Raw genomic sequence first — 19,132 nt, 5'->3', positions numbered from 1 at the left:
CAGACAAGGTGCCTAGCGGAACAGGGCTTGGAGGAGAGAGCTCCTACTGCTTGCAGAAATGGGTAGTTACTGTCTCAGCCAAGCTCTTCCAAGGTCAGCAGCCTCCCTTATGCCAAGCCTCCCCCAGGACTAGGAAGAGTTTCCTGTTGCAAAGCTGCCCAAGCAAAGGCTTTCTGCACACAGAAGCATTTCCAACCACAGTCAGCGAAGCAAAAAATATTTTCTTTGGGTGGGAAGAACATTCTTCCCAAGCATCAAAATTGTACTTTCTGTACCAATAGTGAGCCATGTGTGCAAGAGCAGTTTGGAAAGCTGCTAATTAGCCGAGAGAAGCTGTGTGGATAGAAGTTAAAAATATGGGAAAATTTATGCCTGTTGACTCCCTGTGTGTGTATTAAAACTTGATTTTCTGCTGTGTGTGTGTGTGTATATGTATGTATATATATTTTTTTCTTAAGTGAGCAGGGAGGAGGCAGACAGACTCCCGCATGTGCCCTGACTGGGATCCTGCCGGCAAGCCCCCTACTGGGCAATTCTCTGCCCATCTGGGGCTGCTGCTCCACTGCTCAGCAACCAAGATATTTTAGCACCTAAGAAGAGGCCATGAAGCCATCCTCATCACCCAGGACCAACTTGCTTCAATCGAGCCATAGCTGTGGGAAGGGAAGAGAGAGAGAGAGAGAGAGAGAGAAAAGGGAGAGGGGGAGGGGTGGAGAAGCAGATGGTCGCTTCTCCTGTGTGCCCTGACCAGGAGTCAAACCCGGGACATCCACACCCAAGGCCAATGCTCTACCAGTGAGCCAACCAGCCAGGGCATATATAGATTAGAGAAGGAAAAAAAAAAAGACAATGTGAAGGTATGGACTAAGGCCAGGTAGGTTCAAATCTTGCCTCTTCACTTCTTAACTGTGTGACTTTGGGAAACATGCTTAACCAGCCTGGTCCTCTGATATTTTTATCTGTGTAATGAGAACAATAAGGTTGTAGTGAGGACTAAGATGTCTGCAAGGAGCTTAGGATGGGGCCTGGCTCATAGAAAGCACTGAGCCAATGTTTGTTACGGACGATAATTTTGGTGGCAAACTTTTCATGTCCTGACTGCTTGTGGTTTCTGAGGCGTCCTCTACCAGTCAGCAGAGGAGGAGTGTCTCAGAGGTCCCCAGGGTATTTGTTAACTGAGCTTTCTTTGACGCTTTCCTCATGCCTTGTCTTACGCATCTACATCTCGTCCATCTGGTTGTTCCTGTGTCATATCCTTTTAAAATAAACTGGTGATCTTGAAGTAGAATGTGTCCTTGAATTCTGTGAGCCACTTTAGCAAATTAATTGAACCCCAGGGGGGTGTGAGAACCTCCACTTCCTAGCCAGTTGGTGAGAAGCACAGCTGACAACCTGGACGGCTTGGCACCTGAAGGGAGGGGGCAGAGTCTAGCGGAATTTCACCTGAAGGATCTAATGCTACCTCTAGGTAGTGTCAGAACTGAGTTAAGTGTGTGGCGCTGTTGGAAAACACACACATCAGAGGATGCCTTTGAGAGTCACCCACACTTCCAAAAGGTGGCCAATCAGCAACAGCCTCACTCTGGTGACCTCATTCCTTGGCTGAAGCTTAACTAATCCCTAAGCATTCCCACTTCAGAAAACCAGCCAATTTCTGAACCCTTTGATTCCCCAAAACTCTCTATAAAATTAGCAGAAGAGGGGCCCAAGGAAGTCCACCAGGCAACCAAGAAGCAGTCTGTCTCTCAGTAAACAGCGCTCAGCAGGGAGGATGGGGGCGGAGCCAGGGGAAGACCTAGCAATGAAACTGTTTTTGCTGCAAAGACTTTGACAATGTAACCGCTCAGAGAAACATAAGCTGCGTGAAAACTGTCCATTCTGATGAGAGGAGTGAGCCCAGGGTCTCACCAGCCTGCAAGCTCTCCCTGTAACTGCATGCTGGCAGTCAATGCCTCCCCTATGGGGAATTTGATGTAAATATAATGTGAGCTTTGAGTCTCTAAAGATTAGTTCGCAGGTGAAATTCCTGTTCTTCCCACTGTCCTCCAGTTCCTCCAGCTGGGAACATGCTTTATCTTCTGCTTTAAGTAGCTGCCTCGGTACATTCCATATCTTTTATCATCTAAGTCCCCGTTTTTCTTTCTTTTCTCTGTTGGCATCTTTCTATCAGTTGTATTGCCATCTCTTGGTGACAACTACAAATTCTTCTGTCCTTAAAAGCCTAAGCTCTCTGCTGTCTCCACTGTATCTTTATATGTACTCTCTAGGAGTCTTACGCTGAGTCCCCATATATCCTTACAATGTCCTTCTCTCCAAAAGGACCTCCCAACTTCAACTGAGTCAGTGTCTTTCTGGCCTACCACTTGTAAGTGGCCAATGCCACTTAACCCTAATGGACACAAGAGGCTCCATTCAGTCCCTTCCTAATTCCTCAATCTATTTTCTATTTAACCCAGCCCCCTCTCTGCATGTTTAAGAATTTTAAAGCCTGTGTTCTCAATCTCATACAGGAATTCTGCTTGCCATACAATTAAAGTTTGCTGATACAATGATTACGCCGAGAATCTGAAACCCAACCCTGCTGTAGGAGGAACAACGGCTGGCAGGACTTATGGGCACTAAAACCTGCTTAAGAGGTGGCTATAAGGCAGTGGTCCCCAACCCCGGGGCCCCGGACCAGTACCGGTCCGCAGAGAAAGAATAAATAACTTACATTATTTCTGTTTTATTTATATTTAAGTCTGAACAATGTTTTATTTTTAAAAAATGACCGGATTCCCTTTACATCCGTCTAAGTTTTAGACTCTAAGACAGGGGTCCCCAAACTACAGCCCGTGGGCCACATGCGGCCCCCTGAGGCCATTTATCCGGCTCCCGCTGCACTTCAGGAAGGGGCACCTCTTTCATTGGTGGTCAGTGAGAGGAGCATAATTCCCATTGAAATACTGGTCAGTTTGTTGATTTAAATTTACTTGTTCTTTATTTTAAATATTGTATTTGTTCCCGTTTTGTTTTTTTACTTTAAAATATGTGCAGTATGCATAGGGATTTGTTCATAGTTTTTTTTATAGTCCGGCCCTCCAATGGTCTGAGGGACAGTGAACTGGCCCCCTGTGTAAAAAGTTTGGGGACCCCTGCTCTAAGACTTACTCTTGACGCTTGTCTTGTAAGTTCAACAATTATATTTAAAAGTACCAGTTTGTCTGACCAGGCGGTGGCGCAGTGAATAGAGCATTGGACTGGGATGTGAGAACCCAGGTCCGAGACTCAGAGATTGTCAGCTTGAGCACGGGCTCATCTGGTTTGAGCAAAAGCTCACCAGCTTAGACCCAAGATCACTGGCTCGAGCAAGGAGTTACTCAGTCTGCTGAAGACCTGCAGTCAAGGCACATATGAGAGAGCAATCAATGAACAACTAAGGTGTCGCAATGCGCAACGAAAAACTAATGATTGATGCTTCTCATCTCTCCATTCCTGTTTGTCCCTGTCTATCCTTCTCTCTGACTCTCACTCTGTCTCTGTAAAAAATAAACAAACAAACAAAATCCAGTTTTTATGCCGGTCGCATAATTTTATTTTGTGCATTTATCCGTCCCACCCTAAAGGCCGGTCTGTGAAAATATTTTCTGACATTAAACCGGTATTCGACTTTAGGGTTTATGTGTGATAGGGTTATAACCCTTGTCCAAATCCTTCTCTCACGATGGAGTCTTAGGAGCCATGACAGGTCATGGTGCCATAACATACACGGTAATAAGCAAGTAGAGAAAACACAGTGGCTTTCAATGTATGTACTACCAGAAGGCCCAAGACTTTTTAGTGACTGAGCTTGTTGCTGAATTCAGCTGCTGCTCTATTCATCATCACACATGTATGGAAAGATTTCTAGAGAACACTAGTTTGAATTTCAACTATTCAAACGCAGGGAATTCTGAGCTGCCCCTGCTGGAAAGCACCAGAGGGAAAAACAGACCCTTTCAGCCAACTTTTCATTGCCGGGACTCATCACCGCTGCGTTCTGCAGTGATTGCAAAGGATTCTCTTTCTAAGGACTGAAGGCATGCTTTTGAAAATCTCCATTTAATTACTAGTTCATTTTTTTCAGTTTCCAATTATTATTCTCAGCATCACCTCCTTACTTACCATAATGAGAGGAGTGAGCCCAGGGTCTCACCAGCCTGCAAGCTCTCCCTGTGACTGAATGCCCTTCCATATATATTAATACATGGGGTGATTCTATTTTTTTTTTTTTGTTAAGGCAACTGAAGATAAATGCTAGGAACAAATTCAGTGGGAAAAAAACAAAACTATTTTCTGCTGAATGTGTCAAATATGCCCTATTTTGGATTATTATCTGCCGTACAGGCTTAGAAAAGTAGGCAGGGCTGGAGAGCTTCATGTATTATTTCCTCAAGTGAATTTTTTCTTTTTTTTCTTTCTAGCTGTAACAAGTTCCAAAGGCAATGCTTTCTAAAGGAATCATAAAAGCTTTACTCTATCTTCTGCCTGAAAGTTATTCTTCTCATCAGGATTTAGGGATAATATTCAAATGAGTCAGCTACATCTGAAGCAATGCATTATAGCACCATGGAAAACATGTCTGACCTTTCTGTGGATTCAAACAAATCCAGAATGTTGCTGTCAAGAAAAAACCAAGCCAGCTGTCCTAGTGGCCATAGATCAGGGTCGACCCAGTGATCTTCCTTTTCTCTGGGTCCTGCTTTTCATTTTTCAGTTCACTTTCCTCATCCCATTATTTGAAAAAGCGACCTTTTAAAATGCTCCCCCTGTAGAGCAACCTTCCTGTATGCCCTGTGCCTCAGCGGGGATTTTAGTTTTGAGCAGATATTAGTGACTGATTCTCTCCCATCGTTCCCCCCATTTCCAATTACACTGTCGGAGAACTTGCCTGCAACTCACTAATTTTTATGTGAACTACTGGTATTACCCAGAGAAGACATCTCATGTTCCTAGTTCCTATTACTAATAGAAATGTACAACAACAAGTGCCACATGACTGTCTACTGTCACTGTCGTCCAGGTTAAAAATACCGTCTGTAAGAATCCATTTGCCACTTCCCACTCCTTTTATTAATTTAGGATTAAGCTTTTTTCCTTTATGACCACCTACCATCCGTCTTCTCTCTTTGTAGGTAGGTGTCCAGAAGAGTATTTTCCTGGTTCGATCATCAGCTTTTGGTCCAAACTAGAGCTGAAAGAACCATCCACATCGCCAATGTAAACAGTGTGCACCTGGATTCTGGACTCTATGTCTTAGAAATCTTGGTGGGTTTTTTTTTTTTTTCCCTCCTCTCTTGCTTTTAAGCTTCCAAAAATCTTAGCCTGCATCAGTTCTTCCTGGTTTCACTCGTCTTCACGTGAGCTGTTTAGTTCCTGACGATCCCTTGCTGAGTGCGGACTCTGTTCCTAGCTTCCTTCCACATATATGCTCTTTGGCACGAACTCCATGCCGGAGGGCCTGCCGGCGGGGAGCTGACCTTCTGGGGCAGGACGATTTCCGAGGGGTCCCCAGGGCTGACACACATTTCTGACTGAATGGGTGGTAGCGTTAAGAGGTGGAGAAGACGGTCGTTTCGCCCCAGCTCCTGGCACAAGGTAAGCACTCAACTCTCAGCTCAGTGTTTAGAAATACACAACATAAGGTAGTATATTTTTTTAAATCACTATTTGGCCTAAGAGTGTTTGCACTATATCTGGAAGTGTCCTAGATGAAAAGAGTAGAGACTAAAGCAGCATGCCAACTAAGTGCCATGCTTACCCCTGGGCTAAAAATAAAATAGCTATCACATTGATACAAACGGGGAGACTTCAATCTAGACTGTATATGGAGTAATAGTATTAAATCAATGTTAATTTCTTGAATATGACCACTGTATTGTGGCTGTAAGAATGTCCTTTGGAAATATTAGGTATAAAGTGTCATAATGTAATTTACTTTCAGTTGGTTCAGAAAAGTTTATTTAGAGAGAGAAACACACACACACACACACACACACACACACACACAGTGGCATAGAAACGTGGCAAATGTTAAAAACTGGAAAGTCTAGGGCAGGGGTCCCCAAACTGTGGCCCCCTGAGGCCATTTATCCAGCCCCCGCCACACTTCAGGAAGGGGCACCTGTTTCATTGGTGGTCAGTGAGAGGAGCTCCTGGAGTATGTGGCGGCACTGCAAAGCAGGGCATGGCTCACTACAGTACTACTTCCGGTGACGCAGGATGCACACGTCACGGCTCTGGAAGCGCGTCATATCACTTGTTACGGCTAGCAGTGACAAATATGGAACCGGACATTGACCATCTCATTAGCCAAAAGCAGGCTCATAGTTCCCATTGAAACACTGGTCAGTTTGTTGATTTAAATTTACTTGTTCTTTATTTTAAATATTGTATTTGTTCCCGTCTTGTTTTTTGTTTTTTTTTTTTTTACTTTAAAATAAGATATGTGCAGTGTGCATAGGGATTTGTTCATAGTTTTTTTTTTTATAGTCCGGCCCTCCAACGGTCTGAGGGACAGTGAACTGGCCCCCTGTGTAAAAAGTTTGGGGACCCCTGGTCTAGGGGATAAGTATATGTTGGATGTTCATTATACTATTTTCACATTTTTCCTATGCTTTGAAATTTTTTCAATATAAGAGGTTGAAAAAAGAAAAGGAATTAAAAATAAAATACTTTAAAACTACTTTAAGTGGTTTTGGAAGAAAAAGCCAAAGAATAATTCACAGACTAGTTCTGAAACCAAACACAAATACTTTTTATTTACGGGATATCATTTTACATCAATTCCATTAAAACCTAAAACCAGTTTGCGGTACTCAAGTTAGGTGGCATGACAGTATCTGAGTTAAGCTGGGAGTCACAGGACTTGCACACGTTTATGAATGTAATGCAAATACTGACGACACGAGGCATTCACAGTTACAGGTTAGCTGCTGTTCATTTAACAGTAACCCCCAAGAGAAAGAATTTTATGAAAAAAGCAACCCACGTTTTGGTCTCATTTACAGACACCCAACATTTTAGTTGGTCAGTGAATTCTATACACTTATTATACAACATAAGGTATGAAAGAATAAAAGATAAGGCTCACAGAGGTATTTTATTTAGCAGTTGTAAGAATAAAAACTGAGGGCACAACTTTTAAAGCTTTCCGTATAAACTTCAAAAGCGCTGTTAAAATGGAGACCGAGAGGCAGTGGGAATCTGCTGTTAAACCAGGTTTGTCTAGTTAGGATTATAAAACACTGAATTGAGGGTGCATGCTTTAAAAAAGCTGCGTGTGACATTACAGTGGGTGTTTATGGCAAATCAAATAATGAAATTTCCAACCTACTGCAGCAGTAAACACCTAAGAGTTATATTGCGTTACGACAGAGTATTGCAGTATGGAGTTCAAACACAGTGGAAAGACGTAGACGTAGGTAATAAAGAAAAACTAGAAGGCACCCTAATTTACTTAACATAAGCCAGTAACTAAGCGCGTGGTGACTGCTCAATTTTATGTAATTTAGGGACATTTTTTAGAAAAGGTATTTTACTCCTGTCTGGCCCACTCACCTCCCTTTCAAAATAACAGCATAACATCAAGAAAACCCAGGAGAGCACTCTGCAGTCACAGTTTATTTTTCAAGGAAGTTTAAAATTCATCTTGAGCTTTCTACATAACGCAGGATAATCTCTTTAGAGTATTTTCACATTATACATCATGAAATAGTTTTTAACTTGGGTTTTCCCCTCCACCATTAATGTTCATTGTGTGTGAAATGCAACATCTCCCCTCTAACAGTCCTGTTTTAGAATAGTTATTTTAGGATTAACTGTGCTTAGTGTTTAAAGAATTCTCCAGTCTCTAACAATAGCTTTTAAAGTAATCTCATCTATGATTTATATTTATATATTCATGTCTGACTTATCGTTGACCAAATTTAAAACCTGTGGAATTTACAATGTGATATCTTTTTAAACTTCATGGGACACCTCTGAAAATGAATCAAGCTCTGCACGATCTGAACCTGGGGCCAATCACCACCGAGCGGCACCGTCGGAAGGGAGACCCTTTCAACACATTGGTCTCCAGAGCTGTGCTTGCCAGATACTGCTTTGTGCAAACTGGGATGAATTTATAGGTAGAAGTGAGTCTATAATCCCTAAACAGGGAATGGTTAAGTAACTTCTGGTTTATTTCACAACAAACCAAACCTTTCTACTTGGTAGAAAAAGGAAGTAACCCTACCACATCATGACTTTGTATATACGCACACACTGTATATACATACAAAATTTCTGTCTTTGGTGGTTCAGTTAGAGGGAAAAAAATATGAAAATCTGAACACTGTTTGCAAAGAAACTGTGAAATAGTGGTTAAGAGTAGCACTGTCAGTGTGCCTCTCTCATTTAACGCCATTTAATCCAAAAGATTTTCCAGCCAGAGTTTGAAATAATCCCAACTTCTTCCAATCATTACATGTCCAATCACGGATCTCGCTCACAGCGGTAGCATTCACTTACTCAAGTGCACCATTAACTTTTCACTTGGTTTAAATCATTAGACTTTTATGTTTTCACAAAACTTTAGGGACTAAATTAGTCATTCAATAGCACCAGAGAGCTGAGGGGAAACATGTTATCTATACATTTCCTAAAAAAGGGTAAGGCGAGGGGAGAAAAAACAAAACAGACAAAGTACAAACCTAAAATCCTGACCTGTTTACTCGTTTCATCATCCACATAAAAAACGACTGTCACCTTTCTGTACAAATTACTCAGGTCACGACGAGCGGCCTGTCCGGGAAAGGCCCTACGTGTAGCAGGGTTAGCACTGCTGGTGGTTTCGTGCCCGCTGCCTGCAGCGGACATTCTGCCAGGAAAAGCCTAGCATGAAAGAAACAAAAGGAAAACAAAACACAACAAAACACCTCTCACTCATACTAGAGTTCCTTCCCCAAAAGGCAGGACAGTTAGACATCACGGACGCTTAACTAAAAACTCAAGCTGCAACTAAAACTGCTCTGCGGTTGTAAAAGCCAGCACGCCGTCGAGTTTCCACGGAGGTGGCAAAACCCAGTCTACTCCGAATGGCATAGGAGGCAGCAGCAGACCAAGCTCTGACAGGATGCAAAAGAGAAACACGGTTCCCGGGAGCTCATAAGGGTTTATAACCACTCCACTTAATAATAATAATAAAAAAAAGGTGCGATTTCAACTTGTTCATTTGTACCTATGTTCAAATTACTACAGCCTTTTAACTTTAGAAAATCATATCTATGCCTTGCATGGTGGATATTATTGGTGACATGGGACATGTCTGTATGTTCAAATAATTGTAAGTTTCATCATTTAAAAATGCTAATATTCAGGTAAACCACATTGTATTTGGCATATGCCTCTGCAAAGTTGTAACTCCCACCTCCTTTCAAAAGTTGGCCTCTTGAACAATAAGGTGAATTTTGGCGACATTTACTTATGGTAACAGTTGTTCTGTCTTGTTTTCTGAAATGCTACATTTGAGACCAAATAAAGTATAATTGGTTCATTTGAAAAAAGGGACTAGAAATATGCCACAAAAATTATTTTTACAATACATTTTTGCAGAAATAATCTCTAGGTGAAGCTTTTTCTTTTTATACACATATACAAAATTTAAACAGCAATATACACATAATCACAGTGAGGACGTTGGCAAATTCACCAATCTGTAGTGTAAATACAAACTGCAAAGCAGCCTTCCAAGAGAACAATGCTACACAGCAGGCAGAGCTGGCCCATTCAATAGCAAACACCAAAGACGTCCCTGCAAAAGGGAGACAGTGCAAGAAAAGCAGCATGCGCTTTGATACAGACAGCGATTTATGGCTAATGGTTGACATAACTGTGGTAACAGTGACTCTCGCGCTGCGATGCATGAAGTCCTAGGACATCTGTTTGTCTTTATACCACTCCACGAACTCGTCCAACAAAACTGGCCCTGGAGAGAGGGGGAGAGAGAGAGAACGACACAGCTCTGAGGCTCTGTACAAGAAGGACGAGTGACTGCCCAAGGGTGGGGGTGGGGGTGGGGTAAGAGGGCTCCAGTGTGTACTCACATGCGCCATCTTCGTCGTAATTGCTGAGGTCAAGACTAATTGTTCGGCTAAACTCTAGCACATTGCACCACTGGTCTTTGTTAATAACTTTATATTTTGATTGCTGATGGAGGGAAAAGTAATACAAATTATTGACACAATTAACAAATGGGACAGTTTCAAATGCTGTATACAGCAGTTCATAACAGTTACCTCTTTCCATCTGGTGTGTTCAACACCAGTCTAGGAGGTCAGTGAGAGAGAGAGCAGGTGTAGAACTTAAGATGACAATTTTCATTATAAAAATATTATGGAGACCTAACACAGAATGACAAGCACATCAAAAAAACAATTTCATATCTCTAGAAGTGATATTTCCTGACTGCAAAGGCCCTTTTATATAAAATGAGGATGATACCTACTTCGTAGAGAAGTTTCAAGGATTAAGAGTTCATTTATGCAATATATGCAAAGCACTTCATTCATGCTTGGCAAACAGTAAGTGCTAAATAAAGAGCAGCTGTGAATAAGCCCCAGCATGACCGGATGCACACTGGCACGCTGAGCGCTGCAAGTACACACAGCGCCACGGGCGGCCTCAGACTAGGCACGCCAGCCACTGCAGAGATGACTGTTCTAGTAAGTCAACACTTGAATCCGATCAGAAAAGTAATCAGAAGAGCCATGCAGCAGTTTTGCATTCCTTTTAGAAATGTGCCATACGTGTATTTTAAATGACAGTATTCTTGTATAAAGATTTGAAATAAAAGCCAGATCCAACAATTTTTAAATCCTAACCACTAATGTGAGACACCCTGGAAAAGAAGACATGCATACAAAAAGCAGAGAGAGCTGAGCCAATGGTTTTGAGGCTGCACACAGGAAAGCTGAGAATGAAAGGATTACCATCTCTTTTTAAAAGAAAAATGCAAACTAATAAGAAAGAACGAAGCAGACTACAAGTTTAAATTTCTAAGCAACTAAAAGCAAAACCCAGTCATTGAAACACCTGGTAGATGCTGGTCAAATAAGTTTGTAAAATACGATTTTTATGTTTGCTCACTTATAGTTTGCATTGGGGGCTGGGCAGCGCCAGGTATATGTGGTCTGTGAAATTGCAAATTATCTTCCTGCTTGAGAAGGGCCGTTGTTTTGCTAGTGTTTGATGGAGTAGAGGTTTTTGCACGAGAAAGTTTCAAAAAGAGTGAGAAAAGAGGAGGCAGAAAGAAAGCCATGATTGCCTAGTGAGAACAGAGGGAATGGAGAATGCCGAAGAAGAAGCCAGTCTGTGCAGAGAGAGAGGGGTGCAGATGGGGAACCAGAGCAGAGGGGCTTGGAGCCCTACTGAGGTTTGTGGGGGCCTTTGATTCTAGGAGAAACTGGAGAAGATTCTCCGGGTTGTGGACTGGAGGATGTGTCAGGGCTTTGTGAGCTCTGATGGGTGAAAGGAAAGTGTTTTCCCTGTGTGGTGCTCGTGGGCCGGTGCCCACCATGTTTTAGCGCCACTGTTTCTTGACCGTCTGCCCGAGGTCAATGAGAACCTGCCTGAGCACGGCCACGATGGTGACGGCCCCTGGCCATACAGTAGGGCTCCTGGAATTGTGCAGAATCAAACTAGCTTGCCGCAAGATCTTTCAGCTAAAGAACCCTGCACACTCAGGCTCAAATTCTGCTAAACTCTCTGAGAACTAGAGCTGTTTCTACTCATTTCCAAATAAAGCTAACATTTCACAGGGTTGTCAGAGAACTTAGGAATGGATCATTTCTAAATGGGAACTGTCATGTAAACAGGTACTTCTAATATTAAAGCTAGTTTTTATACCTGTCTTGAGGAGTTTCAGTAAGTAATGTTACGAGCAATTTTTAACAATAGTCTTCAAAGAATCATATTTGTTAAAAGTTTTTCTGGACAGATATATAAAGTAACTTGTAAGAAAGATTATTTCAAGAATGAAGCTGGAGGCAGGGTAAGTCCCTGGATTTCCTCAAAGACCTAACACTCTCATCCTTTCAAGCAAAAGACATATTTTTAAAGTGGTTTAGGGTGAAAATAGAATTTTTTTAAAGGGGGGGAGGGGTTGGGGCTGGAGGGCAAGAAGAACGCTGTTGACAATGACAATGCTAGTAACTCAGACTTACATCTCAGGTATTTCCAATTCCTATTGATAATGACAATGCTAGTAACTCAGACTTACATCTCAGGTATTTCCAATTCCTATGGTACCACATTGCATCAAAACCAGCTCTTTTTTAAACAAAGAATGATGGGGTAAAGTGCTGGATTATTTCTAATACAAATGTGAAAAAAATTTAAACTGAAGGAGACTTTGTCACTATGCCTAATACTTAGATTGATTCAAGGTCCCAAAGTTACTTGGAGATAAAAGTAAAGACTTCTTTTAATAATAAGGCCAATGTCTCTTTTTTAATCTTTGCTTAATGAAAGTGAAGATTCACCTAAAGCCATAAAGGAAAGTAAATCTTGTTTTACTATTGTTATAAAGAGCAGGAAATCTAAACAAACGCAAAGCCTTTAAAATGACGATGAGGAAGGAGAGGAGAGGAGAGGAGAGGACAGAACTGCAGCTGTTCCGGATGCATTTTACCAGGAGTAATACAATACAATACTAAATGCACACACAGACGCCAGCAGGAAAAACAGCTAGTTGCTAATTGACAGCAATCATGTCACAATAATTCCTATTGGCAGAAAAGTATAACAAACAGAAAATTATATAAATGGTTAAATAAGTATACTTGGTAGTTCTAAGCAAGCAAAAATATATTCCATAAAATAGCAAACTTGGTACCTCTAAGAATTGGTGAAAAACTGGAAAAAGGGGCCAGATTTTTCCTAATAACAGTCCCAACATGCACTTGGCAGTGTTTATGTCTAGGCTGCGCTGGTCCTTTTCCTGTTTAACAAACAAAAACAAGGATGAGCCAGATGCCCCCAACAATAAATTCCAATAATCCAAGTTTCTACTTCACATCAACAGGACATTAGTGAACAGCTCATTGATCATTTATCACACACCACAGAAACCCTGGGTCACAGCTAAGGGGGAGGAGAGGCAGTCAAACACAGGAAGGCTGGATCATTCTGGTTCTATATACTCATACTGTTGAAGATTTGTGTCAACTGAATGATTACATTAATATAAAATCAATTAGTTATGATTTAACAGTATCTATGATTATTTCACAGGGTAAATAAAAATCCGTAACTCAATCACTTGCTGTTTGATGTTTACAATTATCAAAATCATAATTGCTCACCCCAAAGCCTGTAATTTAACTAAATGGAGTTTAAAGGTTTTGATTTCTATGCTTAGGAATTAGGTTTCCTTAATAAATATCACTTTTCCCAACAATTTTATTTCATTGGTAACTGTGGGGTTCTTTTGTACCTAAAAATGTAATTACATTCAGCTCACAATAAATGCTGGGGCTCTGGAGGTTCTCTCCACGTAAGAGTATGATCCTCCACCCTCTCTGGGAGAAAGACAGCCTATGTATTATGGTTCTTACCTTGGATTTGTTGGATGTGAAATCGCCTAGCAGAATACTCCTAACTAGTAACCAAGTGAAAGATAACATTACATAAAGAACAGAAAAAATTAGTCCATAACCCTGAAATGGGCAGACTAAGCTCATTCCACTTACATTTGCAATTAAAGATCCTAGTTTTCATTCCGCACTTTCTTACAAATTTCCTTTCCAGAACTACAAGTGGGGGACTTCTATGTCCTGGGACACAGGACCTGGGGCCGTAAGCAGTGACCTTACATATATCCAAAGCTAGCCTCCATGTGGTGTCTTTACTCCAGTAGAAATTTGCAAAAGTGCTTTTATGCAAAGGGAAAAAGTTCCCGACTATCCCGTTTGTGGTGGAACCCAACTGCCCACCAAATTAAGGTACGGTACTGTGACTGCCACTGTCAGCAACGTATGCAGCCACACGTATCTCCCGATGAAACACAGCGCTGCCTCAGGACTCAGCAGCGAGGAACTCTTTAGTACACAGAGAATTTCTGGCCTTGACACTGATTTAAAAGTGAAGGACTTAACAGAGCAAACATAAGGGCCTCACTCAGCAACAGCACACAAGGCAGATGAAGATACAAGAAGAGGTGCAATAGGTCCGTCTCTTCGTCTCAGTCATACAACATAATAACCGTTCCCGAACAGGCCAGGTCAGAAGGCTCCGCAACACCCTTCTCTGTTACAGGCCACACAGGTTAAGTCTGGTGATGGTGGGGGAATCCCAATTCCACAGTTCAGCACTAACAGGTGGGGCCTCCTTTCCACAGCGTTCTCTGCCTGACCTTTGGCCCTGTCATCCTGCTCAGGCCGTAGTACTTAGTCCTGATGGAGAGGAGGACAAGGGAAAAGCTGCTCTAGAGATTGTCCACCTTTTGCCAACCAAGCCCTACTGGCTTGTTGCATGTCACAGGCTTCTACTTCTGTGACGCACTGTGCAAGAAAATGGAAAACTTCCTCTTACCCTGACACACAGGCATGGCAGACGGCAACAGCACACCAAACTATGAAGCAATTCACAAGAAAAATGAGTAAACTGTTGAAAACACACGAGGAACCACAGGACTGAGTCAAAGTTCACTTGTTGAACAGCACTGAGCTGATGACACTGGTGCTTGGGAAAGATTTCCCTTGGAAAAGTTTGTAATCATTCACTAAAACTAAAATCACTGGTCTTGCCATGATATATACTGTGTCCTTTTCTAACATCATCAACGCCTATGTCCCCATCACAATGGACATACACTAAGGTGACAAAAAGAAAGAAAAAGATACAAAAGACCTAGACAAGACTCTGCAACAATAGAATCATCTGACAAACTGATGATCATGAAGGACTTCGATGCATGTGTTTGGTTGGCAGTGATGCCCAAACAGGGAGGAAAGGCATCAGACTCACAGGACCGGAAGCTGAACAGCACTCACTCACTCCTGCTCTGCAAGGGTGCCAGCCAGCAGCGCACAATCACTAACACCATCTTCTGCCTAGCAAATAAGAGAAAGATATTATGGATGCACTCAAGATCTGAACAGTGGCATCTCGCTGATAACCAACATTGCCTGTGCGTAGATTTGAGGCTATATGCAAATGGCTATAACTGTAAACACTCAGAATTCCTGGGAACAACACAGTCCAAAGATCCCACAACAAATATCTACTGAACATTAAAATGAAGACACGCCCAGGGGGTTCTTCAACAGCAAAGATCCTAATGGCATTCTCTGCCAAGGGGTTCCCAATTAAAAGTGAAATGAATCTCCCAGGATGCTATGAAGCCAGGCATTTAAAAAAATAATAATCACCTTAACTAATTCAAAGAGTACAGCAAAGACATCCAGAGCTCTTTATAAGAAATTAAAATAGTATACTGTCATTGCCGACCCTGGACCCTCCACTCATGGGGCAAGGGACAGGCTCCTGCGTCCTCAGATCAGAATCTAAGCAGAATGAACCTTGGCACAGACGGTACGAGTCAATCAGCATTCCCAGGAGGCCCATCAAGGTTAAAGAAGAAATGAGACTTCTCTCTGCCTACCTCTTGACTCAAGATAGTGTTGTAATGTATTTCATAAACTTATTTTCTAAGATAAATTCAATTTTTTTTTATTTTTCAAATAACAAAAACTGAACAGATTTCATACACCAAAGACATACTAACCCCCTAAAACACACAACTAGATTCTGTCTTGTCTCCCTTAATCAGATTAAAACTAGCAGTTACAGATGAGATGAGGCTTCTTAGTGGTACAGCTTCAGCTATAAAACCAAAGGATTCTACTCTGAATATTTTAAGAAGTCATGTTTTGTAAGTGGAATCAATGCAACCCTCCAGGTAAGGACCAGTACAAGCTAACATACAGAATAATGACTTATTAGGGTAGATTTCTAATGTGAAAAAAAATTACTGCCTTTGTTTATGTAAGACTGTTCCAGTCTAAGTCTCCTATGATATGTGAAAATTAGGCATTTTTTCCCCCTTAAATGGCACAAATGACTTAGACAATAACTGAAATAAACGGGTAATTGTATATATGCAAATATAAACAATATTATAAAAATTCATCTTCAACTATCTATCCAGATATGCTATTCAGAGGCCTATTTCAGATGACCTATTTCCAATTTTCACAAAGCTCTGAGAGCTTAAGACTTAGATGTGAAAGGTTAATCTTTTGTTATTAAAATTATAAAGAAAAAAATCTTCAATTGACAGTATTCCTAAGATATTCAAGAACTAGTTGGGACTCAAAAAATAACATATAAGTGACCCTGATTCACAAACATACATGGTGACAACCAAGTCAGAAAGCAGTATGTGAAATCAAAAGGACTACAATGAAGACCTACGACATACGTCATAGAATTCTATCTAGACCACAGGGAATAAAAACACAGTGAGAAGAGGCAGCCCTCCTTCACACAGCTACCTAAGTAAACAAACACACGGTAAAAATAGAGAGCTCTAACTCCAGTATCAAATACTGTGACTCAGTTTATAAAACTGAAAATACAGCAAATCAGTTTTTTGAATGGGAGTTGTTCCTTTTTCTTTTTAATACATATTTTTTAAAAAAACACGTAAAAAGTCATAAAACCCAGGAGTATCCTCCCATTGGGAAAAATGAATCTAAATAATTATGCTCTTAGAACTTACCCAGCATTATCTTATAGATCACAATGTTTGCAAGGTAATGAATTAAGCTCACCTACTGACATTTCCTTAACAAAAGAAAAAACATCTGCCAATGGGCAGTCTTTCCTCCTCATTTTACTTGCTACAGATTCTATCACTAAGCACTACTCTTGGAAAATAATGAGGTTTGCAGACACCTAAGTAATGTCAGTGAATAATAATTCAATAATTATTTCTAATTCTATAATTAACTTTTATTGAGAATTTAATCAGAGTCAAAAATTGTTTAACTGCCTTATACTTAAAATCATTTAATACAACAACCCTTTTAGGATAAGCATTATTATTATCGTCCCCAATTTATGAATAAGAAAACTGAGGCCAAGGGGGTTAAAATGACAGTCATCTAGTGGTAGAGCTGGGACTCGACCCGGGAGGCCTGATTCCAAACCTGGGCTCTTCACTGTGTACCATCCTGCTTCCCCGGTAAGTAATGAAGAAAGAGAAATTTAATTATAAACTGAAATGCAGTCCAACTAGCTTTACAAGTAACTGCTGAGCAAATCTGTGCCTGCAATAAGCAAAGAATATTTTTTTTACTGAGGTATAATTGACATACAATATGTTTCAGGTCTACAACAGTGATTCAACATTTACACACATTAGAAACAAAGAGGACTCTGAAAGATAAGGCTGACAGGGTTCAGGATAACGGACCTGGGATGAGAAAACTATAAAACCTTCCTACTATTGTTCTCACCCTGACCTATCCTCTTTTTTTTTTTTTTTTTTGTAATTTACAATGAAAACATGGGGGGAAAAGTAGAGGGGTTTGTGTGTATGTGGTGTGTTGGGGGAGCTGTGTGGAGAGGGAAACAGACAGTAGTTAAGAAGTAAAAGTCCTAGTCCAAGATGGCAATGGAGTAGGCAGACATTCCAACTGCCACCTCCCAGGACCAAACTGGATTACAACTTAATTTAAGAACAATCATCTTGAAAAACCAACTTTGGACTAAACGAAGAGGAGTCTATAACCAAGGGTCACAGAAGAAGCCACACCGAGATAGGAAGGGCGGAGATGCGGAAAGGGCTGCCCCGCTCCCAGGAGCAAGCGGTGGCTGAGGGTCCGGAGGGACTCTCACGGTGGGCTGGGTCAGCCTGAGAGGGGAGGATCCTTAGCCCCAGGCCCGGAGCCCCAGCCTAGAGCCCCAGAGCCCAGCAGAGGCGCCCGAAGAGCATTTGGTGATGAAAAGAGCAGGGTTTCTGTCTGCAAGAAAGAGACTGAGCTCTTGGACGCAGACTGTTTTAAAGGGCCTGCGCAGAAAATCTTGTTCACAGCCACTTACTCAGGGCTCCAGCAGGGCAGAGCTGAGAGGACTGGAGTCGCAGGAGGAAAGTGTGGAGTTGGAGGCCCAGAGAGAAATACTGTGGGGGTCAGCCACTGGAATTTCTGTGCTAACTCATTCTCCAATACTGCAGTTGCCATCTTTCTTAGTGGAACATCCCCTTTGTGTGTCATCAGCCCCGGGAAAAGCAACTGCTCAGCCCTCGGGAGTCTCTCCTACCCCAGTCATGGCGACGGGTCATTCTCACAGGCCAGGAAGCAGGGGACGTGTCAGTGACTCAGTTTTCTGGTGTTGAGACCGGAGCATTCCCTCACACACTCCAGACTCGAGGACTTATGCTTCCACATCACAGGAGACTCAGTAGAAACTGTCCAGAGAGAGTGCAGACCACACACCTCTGGGTCTCAGAGGCCACATCCTACTGAGGTCTGTGAAAAAGTCTGGACAGACTGACACCCGGGGCTGAGGGGCAGAGCCACACACCCACCACCCTTAATTCCTGAATTGCAGCAGGCGCTAGACTCTAGCAGAGGTTTGTTCAGCTGCTGAGCCCAACAACAGCCAGCAGACAGAGGCTGCAGGAGGCAGGACTCAGGGAAACTTGGCCTCTTAAGCAGACCTTCCGCCAGGCCCAGTGTGGGTAAAAGCCAGTCCAGGAGTGCAGCTTGGTATTTCCATGTACACCTGGGCCCAGCAGATGCAGCCACAAACTCTGAATTGCTTGTAGCTCCAAGAAGGTTGCTGAGGGCCAGTCACAGGCAGTGTCTTCCACTGGTCTGCGCTGCGTTTCTGCCAGGGAGGTCCAGGGCTGGCACATTCAGGGGCCAGCTGTGGAGAGCATCAGTTCAGGACCCAATAGCCCTTGCTAGAGCAGTATCCTAAGGAAAAGCTCCTTACACCCGGCCCAGCTGGGGTGAGTTCCATTCTCTGTTTTCAGCACCAGCACAGCAGCTCCTGTGCAATGGACAGGGAGGAGCTTCACAGCCAGCCAGCCTGGGTGCTGGATATCCTGTCTTGCTAGGCTAGA

General features: G+C 42.2%; 1 protein-coding gene across 7 annotated transcripts in view; it reads right to left on the bottom strand.

Moving 5' to 3' along the window:
* Nucleotides 1-6,751: 6,751 nt before the first annotated feature.
* Nucleotides 6,752-19,132, bottom strand: part of DCUN1D4 (defective in cullin neddylation 1 domain containing 4) — a 97,878-nt gene continuing 85,497 nt past the window's right edge. For 6 of the 7 annotated variants that reach the window (XM_066384755.1, XM_066384761.1, XM_066384756.1 and 3 more), the window contains 3 exons: nucleotides 12,893-12,997; nucleotides 10,104-10,206; nucleotides 6,752-9,985 (listed from right to left, as the gene is read on the bottom strand). In XM_066384755.1, coding sequence (XP_066240852.1) covers nucleotides 9,930-9,985; nucleotides 10,104-10,206; nucleotides 12,893-12,997 — 264 coding nt within the window. In that variant the 3' untranslated portion in view covers nucleotides 6,752-9,929. The remainder of the gene's footprint in view (nucleotides 9,986-10,103; nucleotides 10,207-12,892; nucleotides 12,998-19,132) is intronic. The other variant, XM_066384760.1, reaches the window with a different exon arrangement.

Source organism: Saccopteryx leptura, chromosome 5, assembly GCF_036850995.1.
Source record: "Saccopteryx leptura isolate mSacLep1 chromosome 5, mSacLep1_pri_phased_curated, whole genome shotgun sequence".
Classification (NCBI taxonomy): domain Eukaryota; kingdom Metazoa; phylum Chordata; class Mammalia; order Chiroptera; family Emballonuridae; genus Saccopteryx; species Saccopteryx leptura.
The sequence above is the reverse complement of the archived record's forward strand: the minus strand, read 5'-3'. Positions and strand labels throughout refer to the sequence as shown.